General features: G+C 40.1%; 2 protein-coding genes and 1 long non-coding RNA gene across 18 annotated transcripts in view; 2 read left to right on the plus strand and 1 right to left on the minus strand.

Moving 5' to 3' along the window:
- LOC111260600 (uncharacterized) overlaps nucleotides 1–2,939 on the minus strand; it is a 101,698-nt gene extending 98,759 nt beyond the window's left edge. For 3 of the 7 annotated variants that reach the window (XR_002680439.2, XR_015311131.1, XR_002680441.2), the window contains exons 1-2: nucleotides 2,196–2,935; nucleotides 543–820 (exon numbers count right to left, since the gene is read on the minus strand). This is a non-coding gene — a long non-coding RNA (uncharacterized LOC111260600). Of the gene's footprint in view, nucleotides 1–542; nucleotides 821–2,195 lie in introns of all 7 variants that reach the window. The other 4 variants (XR_015311130.1, XR_002680438.2, XR_002680437.2 and 1 more) reach the window with 4 other exon arrangements.
- Nucleotides 2,940–5,058: 2,119 nt separating this feature from the next.
- On the plus strand, nucleotides 5,059–11,407 carry LOC111260604 (tRNA (34-2'-O)-methyltransferase regulator WDR6). 2 transcript variants are annotated; one of them, XM_022833475.2, is made up of 3 exons: nucleotides 5,059–10,040; nucleotides 10,617–10,827; nucleotides 11,275–11,407. In XM_022833475.2, exons 1-3 carry the CDS (start codon nucleotides 7,089–7,091, stop codon nucleotides 11,292–11,294), a joined length of 3,183 nt encoding a protein of 1,060 aa, XP_022689210.1. In that variant the 5' UTR covers nucleotides 5,059–7,088; the 3' UTR covers nucleotides 11,295–11,407. The 2 variants fall into 2 exon arrangements, with proteins under 2 accessions (XP_022689210.1, XP_022689209.1); XM_022833474.2 differs by having other exon boundaries at nucleotides 5,061–10,040; nucleotides 11,272–11,400.
- On the plus strand, nucleotides 11,318–15,348 carry LOC111260605 (thymidylate kinase). Of its 9 annotated transcripts, none has more exons than XM_022833484.2 (5): nucleotides 11,318–11,452; nucleotides 12,318–12,518; nucleotides 12,718–12,832; nucleotides 13,611–13,830; nucleotides 14,133–15,348. In XM_022833484.2, exons 2-5 carry the CDS (start codon nucleotides 12,354–12,356, stop codon nucleotides 14,272–14,274), a joined length of 642 nt encoding a protein of 213 aa, XP_022689219.1. In that variant the 5' UTR covers nucleotides 11,318–11,452; nucleotides 12,318–12,353; the 3' UTR covers nucleotides 14,275–15,348. The 9 variants fall into 9 exon arrangements, with proteins under 9 accessions (XP_022689219.1, XP_022689218.1, XP_022689214.1 ...); XM_022833483.2 differs by having other exon boundaries at nucleotides 11,353–11,452; nucleotides 12,312–12,518; XM_022833479.2 differs by lacking the exon at nucleotides 11,318–11,452 and adding an exon at nucleotides 11,461–11,651 and having other exon boundaries at nucleotides 12,312–12,518.
- Nucleotides 15,349–15,585: the final 237 nt, after the last annotated feature.

The raw sequence follows: 15,585 nt of genomic DNA on the forward strand, positions 1-15,585 counted from the left end.
ATTTATTTCCTAATTCAATAGCCTAAATAAATGCGAGTAGTAACACCTTGTTAAACTGAGATAGACATATGTGTACGTACATTTGTGCCTCCTGGTAGATGGACAAGCGCATAATTGTTAGGCAGTAAGGCACCAAAAAATATATATACTTATATATAATTTGAGTGCGTTGTATAATATCCGTTACAGCACCTAGTCGAAATCGACTGATTGAACACCACGGAAATACGTCACAGATGAACGCATTCTAGGATCAGTGCATATTCGCCCCCCATATTCGTTATTACATTTATTCTCATTAACAAAAATTGTTTGGCAAGCCGAATCATCTTTTGGTCTTGAACGTGAGCGACATGTTTAGGTACATGGCACATTTCACCGGTAAAAAAGTTTACTCCGTTGTCGACATTTGTGCAGAACTGGGTGTTAAACATTGTCATGGGCCTTCCCTAAAACGTTTATGTGACTCATTCTCTATGTAAATAGTCATAACTGAGAAAAGTAATATGTTTAAAAATTATCTCAACACAGTGGGTACCTACTTAAGCGGCGATAGAACTGCGCAGCATCGATGGCCTCAGTGGTAACAAACTTCCTCTTAAAAGGCATCGATCGGGCAGGGAGGCTGACACGTAACAGGACCCAAACCGAAAACAAAAACAGTACAGGGATCGTAGCCCCGTAAAAGACACCATTCTCCATGCCGACGGATGGCGTACCGCTCTGATAATTAGTCAAATCCAGCTGATTTCGACGGTAAACGAATCATATGCACAGCTACTTATAGCAACCGGAAGCATTTAAACGATACAGTTTCCACCTGAAAGGTCGGATAAATCTAGGTCTATTTAGTCAAATGAGCTGCGCAAATAACATAGGTTTGAAGAGTCCTGAGAATGTCTCGTCTGCAGTTGGACACGCATTCAGCATCGGCAATGCCAAGAAGGCTACGTTGACACAAACAGGCACAAATGAAAAACTCTATCTACGAATCAACATAATAGCAGTAAATAACGGCAACGACAGTAAATGCAAGCATGTTCTTCCTTAAAGCGAGTTTTCGCCATAAGCACATTGTTCATAAGGCTGATACTGCTTTTCAGGAAACTCTGATATGTATTAGAGGTTGTCAGCATCGGCTTAAGGAGCACCTTCCGTTTCAAAGTCTTACTATGCCATTTCATAGATCTGTTCGACAAGGCAGCCAAATAGAGCAGCACACGTCTGTAGTAATGTCTAACGATTAGACTAGCAGACGTAAAAAGAATTGAAAAGTAAAATTAACTTATAAAAACTCCTTCATTGACGATTGCCTTCGCGAGGCCGGTAGCCTGTAGTATGAACGGCCGTGAAGAGTGTTCATTAGCTTTGGTATGATAATCTTCATTCAAACGCAAACCAGCTATACATATATATAAAGAGATGTAACAGCGCCAAACAGCCGATTTCCGTAACATGCAAAGCACCTCGTCTCATCTAGATGATCCACGTCGGTAGTGCGTAATCAGCGTGCAATCAAATAGAACATTTTGCTAACTTATTGATTAATTTATCGTTGTTTAATTGACCCTTAGGCACCATATTGTGTATCGAACTTTATAGGATCCCATCTGCACATCAACTACTTACCTCTTGGTCGCTCCGTCACGAGCGTAAAGCGAGGTTCCCCAAAGGTTCTTTCAGTTTGACATTCTTGGTAATCAGATTCAGCTTCCGATATAATAAATTGGTTTGTTAAAAGGGCCCCTAGCCTTTTGTGGCTTAAGTAAAAATGAGAAATAAATTTCCATACATTTTACGCTTTCGAAGTGTTATAACATACGCCAAAGGTGAATACTGGGACTACTACAGTAAATTTTTTTTCTTGCCGACCTTTACGTAAAACCTGGTGCCAAGTTTAATTTAATTTTTTAAAGTTATGGTGTCTTGGTGGTATGTATGTATCTATACATGTATGTATATACATACATACATATCCACTTCATAGACAGGAATGGTCGCTGCGGCTGCTTCTACTCTGTAAAAGCAGGTAATACCTGGGTGCCATCAATCGAAAAAAAAGAGACAAAGAAGGCTATTGCCGAAGTTGAAAGCACAATATAATCGTCATCATTGCCATCATCTTCAGCACCAATAACAACCTGCTCATGAAAGTCAGTGACGTATGGAGTGGGCGGCGGTGGCTTGGTACTCACGTGGTCGCAGATAGTTGCTGCCTTCATTCGGCACCGCGGTTCTAACTTGTACAGCCATCGTAGCTTGACATAACTACCATTGCTACTGCTGCCTACCGTGGCCTGCCACACCTTTACGATAGGACCATCCCTACAGATGGGATTGGCCAACACAACGCGTACATACGTTTACAAGAATAACAGGAGTAACTGTAACAGCGCCGCCTCGCATCTCGCCATTTTGTCGGCTTGGACAGACGTTTCGAAGAGGAATGCGTCAACGGTTGTAGTGCAGTCACAGTGGCAGTAGAGGAAGGTTGGTAGGTAGTCGCTTGGCTACTCTCGGTCTTGAGGAAAGCTAAATCGGGTCGTCGGCTGTCGGTAATGGCACAACACCTTCTTTAGGGTTTGTTCCTCATAGTAGTTAAGGGATACATTTCTGCCATACCACGATACGGTACAACAGTAGTAGGCAAGTCATTCTGTACGGGAGCAACGAACAAGTCCATGGCACACCCAGAAGTTCTGGAGCTCGGCCCAACTGCGAGGCTTCGATTGCCGCCAACAAGCAAATAGCTTGATTAAGACTGGCTGGTAATTGGTATATGAACTTCTATGATTTCTGTATAGCCGTCTACAGGCAGGCATTGCCAAAGCAGGCCGTGGTACTGACGTACGACAAACAACTATAGGTGGTAGTGCTGACCCGAATGATAGTTAAGGAATTCTCATGCGTTCACGTTGGGCCGCAAAAGTGTTTACTTTCGTTCAATGTTTATAAGGCCGTATCTTACATCACATAGGAATAGTCAAATTATCGCTGCCACAATTTAAACTTTAGTTAAATTGCCCAAAGACAATATTGCTTAAGATTACTTACCTAGAAGGTATTCCTGGCACGTTAAATATATCTACGTAGGTACCAGGCATCGTAGGATGCGTTGCTCTAGTCAGCATATATCCTCGATTCTACTACTTCATTTATGCAAAAAACTTGAACGTTGAAAGGATAACTTAATGTTTTAATGGCATCAACACGTGTTATTCAATAGCACCTTGAGGCTCGTATACTCTGATTTTTAAATAATCTGTATCCCTACATTTTCCACGGATTCAATCTGATCTACCCTATTGTGCTTCACGCAACCACGCGTAATGGCTTTCAGAGATAGTCAGTACTTGTGCGCACTTAGTAGCCTTGGTAGCAATTATTAAGTAGTTAAATCTTCATTATAGTCGTGCGCCATCATCATCACCTTTTCTCGAAAGTACGAAGTGGTTTTCCTCGACAGAGCAAATCATCGCGCAACTTTCGTTGACAACCATAAACTCTTAGTCGATCATGGCCGAAGCTTGTGGCTTGATTAGTTCCGTAGTCTTTAGTTACTTACCGAAGGGATCTGCGATTCAGCACTTGTTTACAGCCGTTCCGAGCGAAGCATAACGGTGCCGCTACGTTATGCTGTGCGACATCATCTTTCTTTCAGGTCGTGAGTGCCCGAAAGCGGCGCGATAGAAGATCGCGGCCTCTGTCAGTCTTCAAATGAGAATTGGTACATAAACACCTACCTGACTAGGTATTCGGCGGTATGTGAATTATGATAAATAAAATAGATAGGTTTCAAGATTGTAATTTCAACTATTCCTTTATGTACAACTATACATTTTTTTCACTAATATTTCGATTGTCAGTTATCTTCATCGTCGCATGTAAAAGTAAAATGAACGAACATTGTAGTTACTAGCAGGAAGTCGTTGTCCATCGCGTTATACAAGCGTTTGTATCCTGCTTTAGAAACTTAAGTAAACCTGCCCGGTAAAATATAACGTGTGGTTATACCAAAACTTAGAAGGCACAAAGTGGCGTACGTAGAAGGCGCATGTGGCTATCGGTTAATTATTGTTTCGTGCATGTTCACATGATCGCCCATCACTGACCAGTTATCGCGAGAAGAAGAAATGCTGAAACTTTTCATTAGGTCGCGTTGCTGAATTTAAAAGGTTTTGTTTGAAAACTTAATTCCCGTGCTTTGACACTTCTCTAAATAGTTATACTGATAACAGTCGATGTTTATTATCTAAACTTGTTAATGCACACGCTGTTTACGATGAACCAGTACGGGCTACTTATTTATTCATTTATTTTATCCGTAACAAACTAATAATAGTTTGGTGCATCGCAATATACATTGCAATGTCTACGCAGTCCAGCATATATCAGTTTTGGTCGCCATCTTGCAAGTCTCCTAATGTTAGCCAGTCTGAAAAATGCATTTTCAAACTGACTAATGCTAGCGGATCAGGACAAGTAAGGTACAATGTAATGACTCCAATGACTAAGTCTCCGACTAAAAGATAAGTGTTTAAATGTCCAAATATTAAGGTAGATAGCAATGAATTAATTTTGCTGCTAGAAATGAATCAGTGACTTCGCTTTTGAATAATTATGTTGAAATCAATGCTTGCTTAAGTGTGTTGGATAATGGGACTCAATGAATTACACTTTTCACAGTCATTTCAAAAATAACGAATCAGTAAAACAGTTTTTGTGCAAGGAAGGTTGTAGCAGCGACTGTCCGTACCAGCACAACAATGAAATATTAACACTGACTACGTTTTTGGGTTGCTTTTGCTTTTGGGAAAAAAGTAGTCGACTCCATATTACTTTTCATTCCTACAAAAAAATGAGCTAAGACAACCGAGGGTTCCGTGAAATCTGAGCGAGTCAGCGGTGCTACGTAGGTTGCATTCGCCCTGCGTGCGTGTTTATATATCCATACGTATGCCTAAATTATAGTACTTCGGATGTTGCTCTTAGCATTGTTTTTAATCTATGCAAACTGCTACTCATAATATAGTAACTTTTCGATAAACTTATACATAATTCTAAATATGATATTCAGGCATACTAGCTGTAAGTTTGTTTGATAAGCATAGTATTTTCAATAAAAGGAAAAAGATCTCTTTGACGGAAATCTGCGATTTAAAAAAAAAAACTGTCAGCAAGCTAAAAAGGTTCTACTTGCAGTTTGAAGTACTTACTTTCCCAGCTAATATTTTTCACTATTCGCCATTCCAGAACAGTGTCTTATTAAGAAGCACGAGTGCGCCAAGTTTTCCAACTTTAACGAAACACACCTATAAAGTTCTAAATCACACAGAAGCTGTAACCGAACTTGTATAAAGCTGAAACAAATAGCCATTTCGGACTAGAGTTTCAGATGCGTATGCATTTAGACTGATCCTCCCCACAGAATGGCGATGAATCTAGTAGAAAAAACAAACTATTTACTGTAATCTCTTCATTCTTGCAAAAGAGGTGTAATCTGTGTCTCGAAATGCAGACACAGGTTTGACGCAGATAGGCTTTATCAAACAAACATTTAAATTATTTTGCATGTTTGAATAAAGTAACTAGAGCGTTCAAAATAAATGCTGTTGTCTATAACTAACACTGGCAACGTGAGCAGATTAACGAATATTTTTATTGTTATCCCCAATCCTACTACATGATTAAAATTTTTATATTATATTTGAATAATACTTTCTACTGACATAAGGTATGGCATGCACATACTATCCGCCGTTGTTATGGTTACTGTAAGTATTATTACTAAGTTCATTCAAAGAGTAGAGATATGTGTCTTGCATAAAATCGTATTGGTCGTTTTCAGCTTAAATGTCAATCTTTTTCTGGAGGCATAGTCACGATTTGGAACGCATTTTTTTCAAAAGCCATTTTTACTTGCCTTAATAGATGCCCTTTTTTAAGGTAGGACTATGTGACGTTCTATAAACGTATCAACCGAAGAAATCTCAAATTTCTTTAATGTAATCTCTGATCATGTCTTGATTAAGAAATCATACAATTTTATAACAACAGCAAGACAGCTATAAGTAAATCAGATTGACTATTATTTACCCCAGATCGAACCTTTATTCATTAAAAACATACCAGAAAAAATTGCCTAGTGTCGATATATGTTGTCCAATCTTTTATTAGGCTTCTTTTCTCTGTACGTACGACAAACTCTTATGATGTCTTCTGGATTTCTCCATCCATAACTCTGATTACAATATAACAGGTAAACAAAGGTTTTCTAGGTATACTGCAATTTCTCACTTGGAAATAGTCACTCCTTTTTTTTTAAATTACACTATTTCAAGCTCGACAGTTCGTTTAAATGAAAGTGAGCGCTTTTTTAGTGGATCGAAATAATTAAGCACACCTAATCTTCACGGCTTTTTGCTAACTTTTTGCTCGGTAGTCGCGTGTGCATCTGACCTAAGGCAAGATCCCAAGGCGCGCCTGTTTTCCAAAACAGAAAAGAAAGTCTTGAAGCCACCGTATAACATAACTGTAACGTTTCTTTGCCCCTTTGCCTCAAATTGCAACGTTCGTTGTGCCAATTGCACTTGCATCTTTTGCCCACTAAGTAAAATCTGTCTGCGTCATTGTGTCCTAAGCAAACCCTGACAAGATTCTATGAGAAGTTGTGACCCAAGTTATTGCAATATCCCCTCTTTTTCGGTTAACCATTAGATACGTGTAGAATGCACATTCAAATTAATCGTAATTAAATTTCCGAGACAGATTTTCACTTGTGGTCGAATTTTACCGCATTTGTAGATGGCGGTTAGATCGTCTGCCATGTTGCCAAAACAACCACACAAGGTAACACGTCTGTTCCACGAAGCTGCTGTGCTCCATAGTGGACCAGTGAAATATATAACGAAAACAGCTGATCGCAAACTGACGACATGCAGTAGCGCTGGAAGTGACTGTTTCATGCGAGTGAAGAATTTTTAACTAGGAATATGTGTAGGCGCTAAGTCAAAGTTTGTCTTGCGTTTTTATCAAGGACTAAAGTTTGTGCTATGTTTCATCATTATAGCCAGCGGAACTAAGTGCTGATGGAGGACATTGACATGAACGTCGACTCTATTGGGATACTTAGAGATGACATGATGAGAGAGGCGGCAGACAGCAGCTGCGAATTAGCTAACCGAGGGCCGGTGAACTTTGCTTTAAAATGGCTAAACTTCTATATTACAACCGAAGGATCGTGTGTGGCTGTATACGACGAACAGAACCTAACGCCGATAGCTTCGCGAAAGCTCCTCAATAGTCAAACTTTACATGGGCTCCGAGCGGTTCCGAATACATCGACCGATGCGGGAACGGAACTACAAAGCGAGTTTCTTGCTTTTGGCGGGCGCTTCTTCACGCGGGTGACATTTCGTATCGAAATCGAAACGATGCTTGTTGATATCATCTACAATTCGCCAGTTTATGCTCTCGGGGACTGGATATGGGACTTGCGCACATTTATGGACGGGTCACAAGCGGCCCTGTTAAGCCACAACCAAATGGTGTACTTCAACAGACAGGATCAGCTACCGTTTTCCGGAGAATGCGGACCAGACACTATCGAATACAGGCTTTGCGCAGTTCAATGCATTCTCTATTCGGGCCAGATTATCGGTTCCCGTCCTGACAAGCTGAAAGTTGCAGCTGGCACTGTTTTCAACGAAATTCTTATATGGGACGCACAGACGGGTCAAGTTTTTCATGTGCTGAAGGGTCATCAGGGAGTGATATTCTCAGTAAATGTGTATCTGAATCAAGGCCTCATCGTGTCCACGTCCGATGACCGCAGTGCAAGAATCTATCGCATAGAGAAAGGATCGTTTGGTGGAACAAATGAAAATCTATCAGAAGCCACAATCATGCATGTCGCTGCACTGTACGGCCACGGCAGTCGCGTCTGGCGGGCGGCCCTCATGCAGAAGAACCTGGTGACAGTGGGTGAAGATGGCTTTCTTTGTCTCTGGGATAGCTTCTCGGGAAAGCTCTTGGGCCGACGACAGGTTCCCGGCGGGGGTAGCGTAAGCTCACTTTTAGTTAGTGGTGATCAGGTGATACTTGGAGGTATCGCGGGCTCGTTGAGTGTAATCAACATTAAATCGGTCACCTTAACCGGCTTTCCCAAAGACTCAACTTGGACCATGCCGTTAGTTCCGAAGTTAGGTGCTGTCAAGTGTATCAGCATTGACAGGGGCAAAGTAGTGGTGAGCACGACGTCTGGCAACTATTTGCTGAGCCAACTTGGCACAGAGCTTCATAATTGGGAACATAACTTCTATTTTAAGGAATGCGAAGACTATAATGTCGTCGGCCAACATTCAGGCTTCCTATTTACGGCGAATAAGCACGGCTCCGTAGCAAGTTTTGCCGTGGCCGATCAGCTCGTTATTTGGGATAGACAGAGAATGCATGAAGGACGCATTTACTCGTTGATCTGCTTCGGCAATCCGTTTTCAGGCTACACTCAGGTGTTGTCAACGGGCTTCAGCGGAAACATGTTTGTGATGCGTTTCTGCAACCGTCAAAAAAGCCTAATCAAAATTAAGTCGTTGGTCCTGCCTATTGGTAGTGAACGCTGTGCAACGTGCGCTTTACAGATATCTATGCACCGAATTCTGGTCGGTGATCGACAAGGCAACATATTCCTCTATTCGCTAGATAGAAGCGCTCGAAATACTGTGCTGTCGTCTCTCTTCAACCTTCATGGCAAGTATGGCACGACGGACTTGAAACGAGATAGTGAAGACCGAATACTGTCATCCGGTCGTGACGGAAAGGTCTATGAGCTCGCATTGCAGAATGACAGCTTGCTGTGTCTGCGTGTATTCTGGCAACATCCGACCATCGAATGGATTGGGCGCATTCTACCGTATAAAGATCGACTTTTGCTAGCGTGCTATCAGTCAGGAGACTTTTTATTGCATGATGTCGAGAGCGACTACACGTTGCTATCGATGGCTACTGGAGGAGGACACCGTGCTTGGGACTGCGGTATCGATAACGATCGTTTTTACTACGCGCGGGCCTACAAAAACAGTGTGCTTGTCGATTCAGTGAGTGTTGACGAACGCTTGGCACATGTTCTTAAAGCTCCCGTTCACACAAAGAAGATCAACTGTACCGCAACCCTATGGCATCTTGATGATAGAGACGTTGTCGTCACTGGTGGCGAAGGTAATCTTCTGTTGATATCTGTCATATCATCATTTCGAGTCATTCGACCAGCCGTTCGTTTGTATGGACATATCTCTTCAGTAAAATGTGTGGCCGTTTGTGATTTTTTCACGGATAAATTGCTGGTCAGCGTCGGCGGTCGAGGACAACTAATCGTGTGGTGGGTCAACAGCGACCTATCGGTGAAAATGATGGACAAAAATTTCATTTGGAATACCGACCGAACCGAGGACAAACGGAAACCATGGAAAAATACCTCGAACAAGGTGAAGAACGAGGCCCTGACACGCTACATGTCGGTAACTGTCCGACCCGAGGGAAACATGAAAAAGACGCCTCGATTTCACATTATAGCCGTTGGTTCGGACACTATTATCCGCCTATTCAGCTACAGTATAGGCGAAAGTATTGAACCGACAACAACAGTCGATGGAGGTGAGTTCTGCCAACTACAAACAAGATGGCTAAGCGAGACGACATTTTTAGCCGCAGCGACGGATGGACTCCTCAAGTTGTACAACGTTACACAGAACAAGCTAGTAACGCCAACAACAACATCGACAGCGGCTCTCGAGGCCAGCTCGAGTACGGATACCACAGAAAATTCGACAACATCAGCAGCCGCAACGCCTCCGAGCGTTTCAGTAAAATATATGGGCTCGGCTTCTGCGCATCAATCCGGAGTGAACGCTCTGGACGTTCGAGGCTCATTGGTGGCTACCGGGGGAGATGACAATGCAATTACTCTGAGTAGAATTACGCACAGTGGCTCGGTAACGGCAGTCGAAGTGATATGTCGGGTTGTCAACGCACACGCCACTCAAGTAAGCGTTATTATTGTACTAAAAATCATTTTTATCATATACGGTTCTTCTACAGCTTTGACCGCGGTAAGCTGCGCTATAATGGCGCATATATGAGCGCACGTCTTTAATATGTGTACGTTATTTCAGCATATTATTGTATTTTCTACCAAAAAATAGCTTGACAAAGTTTTTCTAATTACTATTTTTGTTTTAAAAAAATATCGCTACGAAGTGTGTGCAAGACAGAAAATTGCTGATCCATAGCTGATTCCAACACATTTTAAGCATTAAGTACGTGATATCATCTATTAAAATCTTGTGTATTGCGCGAAATAATCGCAGATAAACAACAAATACTTTTTAATTAAATTCTTAACAAGTGCCACTCTTTTCTTTAAACGTGCTATTTTTAAAACGATGCTTAAATCGCCTCGCTACAGGCTATAATCCTATTGAAGATTAAAGTTTTGATGGCATATAAGCCTTCTAAGGAAGATCTGTACAAAGTGCCAGTCTAATCTACATGGCGAAGTAAGTACCACTTAATTCTTCGAATTGTCATGACTAATTGCTCTTCGAACATGTACTATTTAGATAACCGGTGTGCTGTGGGTAGGTGATTACCACCTGCTGTCAACATCCATCGATCAGCGTGTTACACTATGGAAACTTCTAGACGGTAAGAGCTTGGAGCCACAATGGACGAAAATGACAGCTGTCGCAGATGTGGCTGGTTTCACCCTCTTCGCTGAAAATCGCTACGTATTGATTGTGGGACAAGGACTTGAAGTGATTTCTGTCACTGGTAGGCATACGCTTTTTAATACAATTGTGCTTCTTCTTTTTACGATGTAGAACCTTATCTAACTGTTTCACCTATTTATTTACAAGTTGTAGGACGTTTTCGATAGTCTAGACAAATTCGTATTATATGTATGTAAACAGAAAATTGATATTCGTAGCAATTACAACTATATATTTCCGTTTATTATCAGATAAACATTTTATCACAATAATATTGTACAATCACAAGCAAGATGCCCCGAACAGTTATTATAATTGACAACCCTAAAGAAATGGTCTCGATGCAGCAACCGTGATAGCTGTTTTATGGAAGTATAAGCTTACGGAACAATCTGTAAGTACTATTGATAGTAGGGTGTCGAATATGTGTAATTGTTTCTTTGAATTATGGCTAACCGTAATATTGGTGATATGATTTTTGTTTGTTTATTTATTCCAAACGAAGAAGGTGGCAGCGAGGCGTTGTAAAAACAGTGCCTGGAAGTTTTACCAGTGCGCGGTTCGAGAGCAGCCGCTGCAATTATAGTTCTGGCAAAGCAGTCACTGTTGGCGCGCGAAAAGTCGACCTCGCGATCCGCCATCTCTTTGCTAGCAGACGATCACAATATCGTAGCTAGGGTAAACAGGTGAGTGTAGAAGCCCTTTGACCTGCTCAAACAAAAAAAAAACAAGGAGTACATGCTCATTCAGCGTGTTCGACAACTGAAATCATCACTGTAGCCCAGATATGTGTATAACATTTCACTAAGCATAGAACTGAAGTGATCCGTACAAGCTGTGGAATGTCACGGGTGTGTGTACTCAACCCAAGACTACTATATGAAGGTTTAGGGCCAATTTTTTTTTACTTAGACTAACCCACCATTAGTAAAATTCCTCATACAAACTCATACAGTTCAAAGATTTTATTAGACGTCGCAATCAACAATTCGAAAACGATGGTCTTAGCCAATTCACTTATGTTTTTAGATTTGAGAGAGATGCTCCTTGGTTGCTATTTCAGGCGACAGTATAGCAGACTGAATCATGTGTTTATTGGGAGCACTTTTTTTTTTTGTAAAATTGCACATAAATAGAGCTCAATCGCTCGATTTATAGAGATTTAAACTTTTCAGAAGACTTTCGCTTTAAATCTCGAAAAACTTGTTGACCTGTTTTATTCATATTATTTTTGTTAAAGCAGGCATGTTTTGTCAATAAAATCAAAATAAAACTTTTTCGTAGGAAAGAAGATGTTAAATATTTTAATACAGTAAGGAAAAAAACTTCCACGCATTAGTTAGAAGAGGTGATCAATGCCGGTGAGAGAGTCGCAAAGAGTAAGTGGCTTCTGGACTTGTAGCCTCACGAAAAAGATCCACTTTTTAATCGATTGCTTCAACGTTGTTCAGATAAGATTTTCCCCCTTAGCGGACAGATCACTGTGGATAGATTTTAGGTCTTCTATACGTAAATTTCCTAGTTTATCGAATTTATTTTTGACAGCTACAGTTACATCTGCTTAATCTTTTTGGTGCGTGGCGAACGATGTGTTCAAATGGCGTATCATCCCGTGGTGCCCTTATTGTACTCGAGGGCCTCGATCGCGTGGGCAAATCTACTCAGTGCTTTCAGGTTGTTGAAAAATTAAACAAAATGGGAAAACGAGCTGAAGCTTGGAGGTTCCCCGACCGAACTACGCCATTAGGCAAGGTTAGTTTTAATAGCAATTTCTACTCAGAATTTGAATAGGTTGTCGAAGGAAATCTTTCAATAGTGCATTTATTATCTTCAGCATATGCCAACGTATGTTACGAGTAATACCAACTGGGGGTTACAATCAAAAGCAATGTCCACTTATTGTAATAACACCGTAAATCAATTATACTATGTACCCTGGGTGGTGTTGCAGGTAATTGGGGATTATTTACTGAACGCAACAGATATGGATGATCGCTCGATACATCTGCTTTTTTCAGCTAATCGATGGGAAAAACGTGCAGAAATGTTGGACAAATTGAAAAAAGGTTCGTATAAAGGTAACCTTTTCTTTGCCTCTTCAGTAGAAATTTTCAATAGAAAAATATCAACGAGCGTGGAACTGAACGGCCAAAAATACTGGTTCACAAGGTACAATGCAATATATTATAATTACCCGTATCTAATTGACTGCGAAGTACATTTACAATAAGTGAAAAATCATTGAAGCATGTGTACATATCATATATAAGAGACCACGCTCTGCAAATTTCTCAGGTCTCGTCAAGAAATTACGGACATTATTTTGGATTAATTATAAATTATTAAGCCTCAGCGAAACTTTGAAAATAGGAGATTCTATGGGATATAAAAATTATGCTTCAATTTTATTGTAGGATGATTTTATACAGTCGTTGTTCGGTATTTGTAGTTTCTGATAACGGTAACTTTTTTGATGTATAATACGTAATGCAATAACAAGTATCATTATAACAAACGATAACCCGAACGCATTGCTGATCTTATCATATTCTCCGAGGAAAAAGACAATTGTGTTAAATATATTACCTTTTCTTTGCCTAATAAAGCTACTTTTGGCTTGAAAGTACAGGTATGGTGATTGTCGTGAAAAACGTATGCATACACGTATTTGAGTATGTCTTAAGAACAATAACTCGAAAAGCGAACAAATGCGGCATGAGAAGTAAACCTATGAAAATAATCACGTTACTTCTATTTCACCTGTATAAAAACTCGCAAAAGATGATCAACTACAACTATATGAGTGTTGATAATGTTTCTTGTCTCTACTTTTTGTGCATATAGGTATTACATTGGTAATTGATCGTTACGCGTTCTCCGGAGTAGCTTTTTCGTCAGCTAAACCGGGTTTGTCGATCGAGTGGTGTCGCCAGCCAGATGTTGGACTACCGAAACCTGATCTCGTGTGTTTCCTTCATGCGAGCCAAGAAGTGTTAAAAACCCGTGGAGGTTATGGAACTGAGCGTTATGAATACGAAAATTTCCAGGCGGTTGTTGCTGAAAGGTAAGATATTATCATTATTTCAAAAAGAATACTTTGTCCTAGGTTACGGTGCATATTCTCATGTGTGAAGTCGCATATTTTCTCAGTTTCTGAAGTTCTGCATTATAGAAGCGGTAACGTCAGGTTGACACGCATAAACGAATGGTGGAACTCAAGATCCTAAACCATAACCTCTATATAACTCAACTTTTATAGTCAGTATTTTGATATGAAACTTCGTGTTTTTTTTGTATAGAAGCTTAGTATCGTATAATCTGGTTTATCTACTGATGCTGATCCTAATAAACTCTGTTTTCCTGCAGATACCTCGAACTGGTGGACGATACATGGGTTTTGGTGGACGCTACAAGTACGACTGACGATATTACTAAAAACCTTCTTAAAATTATTCAGGAAAAAACTATACATCTTCCTGAGGAGATTGGAAAACTTTGGCTTGATTAGCATTGACGGATGATTACTGAGCAGTGACAACGAGCAAGCTTCTATAGATGCCTTAATAAGCGTATATATAATTAATATCGAGCTTAAGAAATAATGCAGTAGGTGATCTTAGTTTAATATAATTAAAAACACCGAAAACAATAGTAGGTGAAAACATGTATTGAAAGAAAAGTGCTGTTTTTGTACCGTAGTGAGGTTTTCTGATGGCATCTCAGACAGTACGTGTTATACCAAGAATGAGTGCGTATCAATTATCCATATATTTTCATGTCAGGCGAATAGCCTTTCAACTGGAGTTCGGAAGTGCTAATGGGGTGCGATACCGCCAAAGAATAGTTTCTGCTATAAGTTTCGCATACTTTCTTTGTAAGTGCGTTTGTGGGATGTAGGCTGAGCAATCCGCAATTATAGGCGTTATGCAGATGTGGACATGAGTTTTTGTATGCGGGTTCTTGTATTCGAGGGGCTTCAATATTTCTTAATGGGGGCTGGCGTTTGTATAGATTTACTTTGAGACTAATTCACATAAAGTTTCTACTTTTTCGATAAGGGCAGGCATATTTATTGACGTCTATATATATAATCAGTAACATGCTTTTATATATCGTCCTCATCACGAAAGGTGTATGAACTAACTAGTAACTGACAAAGTAAAAGTTTGGATATTGGCTATAAAGGACATGCAACTTAGTCTGAGCTGGTGCTATGAACGTCGTTGTATAAAGTATAAAGAATATATTCGTAACTTATGCGTCTATAGGTGGAGTTTTTGGGTATTTGACTTTTAAACGCTGCGTTGGGGTAAGATAAAAAAAATCTGGCAGCGGTCGCTGGCAAGATTTAGTCAAAACAAGCAGCATTTTTCGGCACATCAAAAACATGACTTTCTTTTTACTTGAGCATTCCTAAGGAACAATACAATGCAACACAAAAATACGGCACGATCCGAGAAGAATTATACACGTATATACAGTTTTTTTTTTCGCAACATACTAAACTTACGTGTACAGTAGTGTATGTGTCGCCAATGACAGGTACCTGTATGAATAAAGTTTAAATATTTTTTTGCTTTAATATTGTATTACGTTTCGCTCTAAAAATTCTCAAGCCAACTTAATCCGCGTTCTATAAATCTGTATTCAAATGGTTTGTTTAGAAAATTCTATTGCCAAGCTTGATTTGTTGGCAAGTATATCATTACGGAGTTGTTCTTACTTTGTGCATAAGATAGCCATATATGCTTCGATATACGGTGTTCTGTATATATAAAGCTGCCAAATAGGCAGAAGGCTTTTTTTAAGTATTAATAAT

This window comes from Varroa jacobsoni, unplaced genomic scaffold, assembly GCF_002532875.2.
Source record: "Varroa jacobsoni isolate VJ856 unplaced genomic scaffold, vjacob_1.0 scaffold_458, whole genome shotgun sequence".
NCBI lineage: Eukaryota > Metazoa > Arthropoda > Arachnida > Mesostigmata > Varroidae > Varroa > Varroa jacobsoni.

Coding starts and splice junctions, on each gene's coding strand:
- LOC111260605 (XM_022833476.2), top strand. CDS start 12,122: ATGCCGGTGAGAGAGTCGCAAAGA. Junction 12,146..12,311: donor CGGTGAGAGAGTCGCAAAGA/GTAAGTGGCTTC, acceptor TATTTTTGACAG/CTACAGTTACATCTGCTTAA. Junction 12,519..12,717: donor GAACTACGCCATTAGGCAAG/GTTAGTTTTAAT, acceptor GTGGTGTTGCAG/GTAATTGGGGATTATTTACT.
- LOC111260604 (XM_022833474.2), top strand. CDS start 7,089: ATGGAGGACATTGACATGAACGTCGACTCTATTGGGATACTTAGAGAT. Junction 10,041..10,616: donor TCAACGCACACGCCACTCAA/GTAAGCGTTATT, acceptor TGTACTATTTAG/ATAACCGGTGTGCTGTGGGT. Junction 10,828..11,271: donor TGAAGTGATTTCTGTCACTG/GTAGGCATACGC, acceptor TTCCAAACGAAG/AAGGTGGCAGCGAGGCGTTG.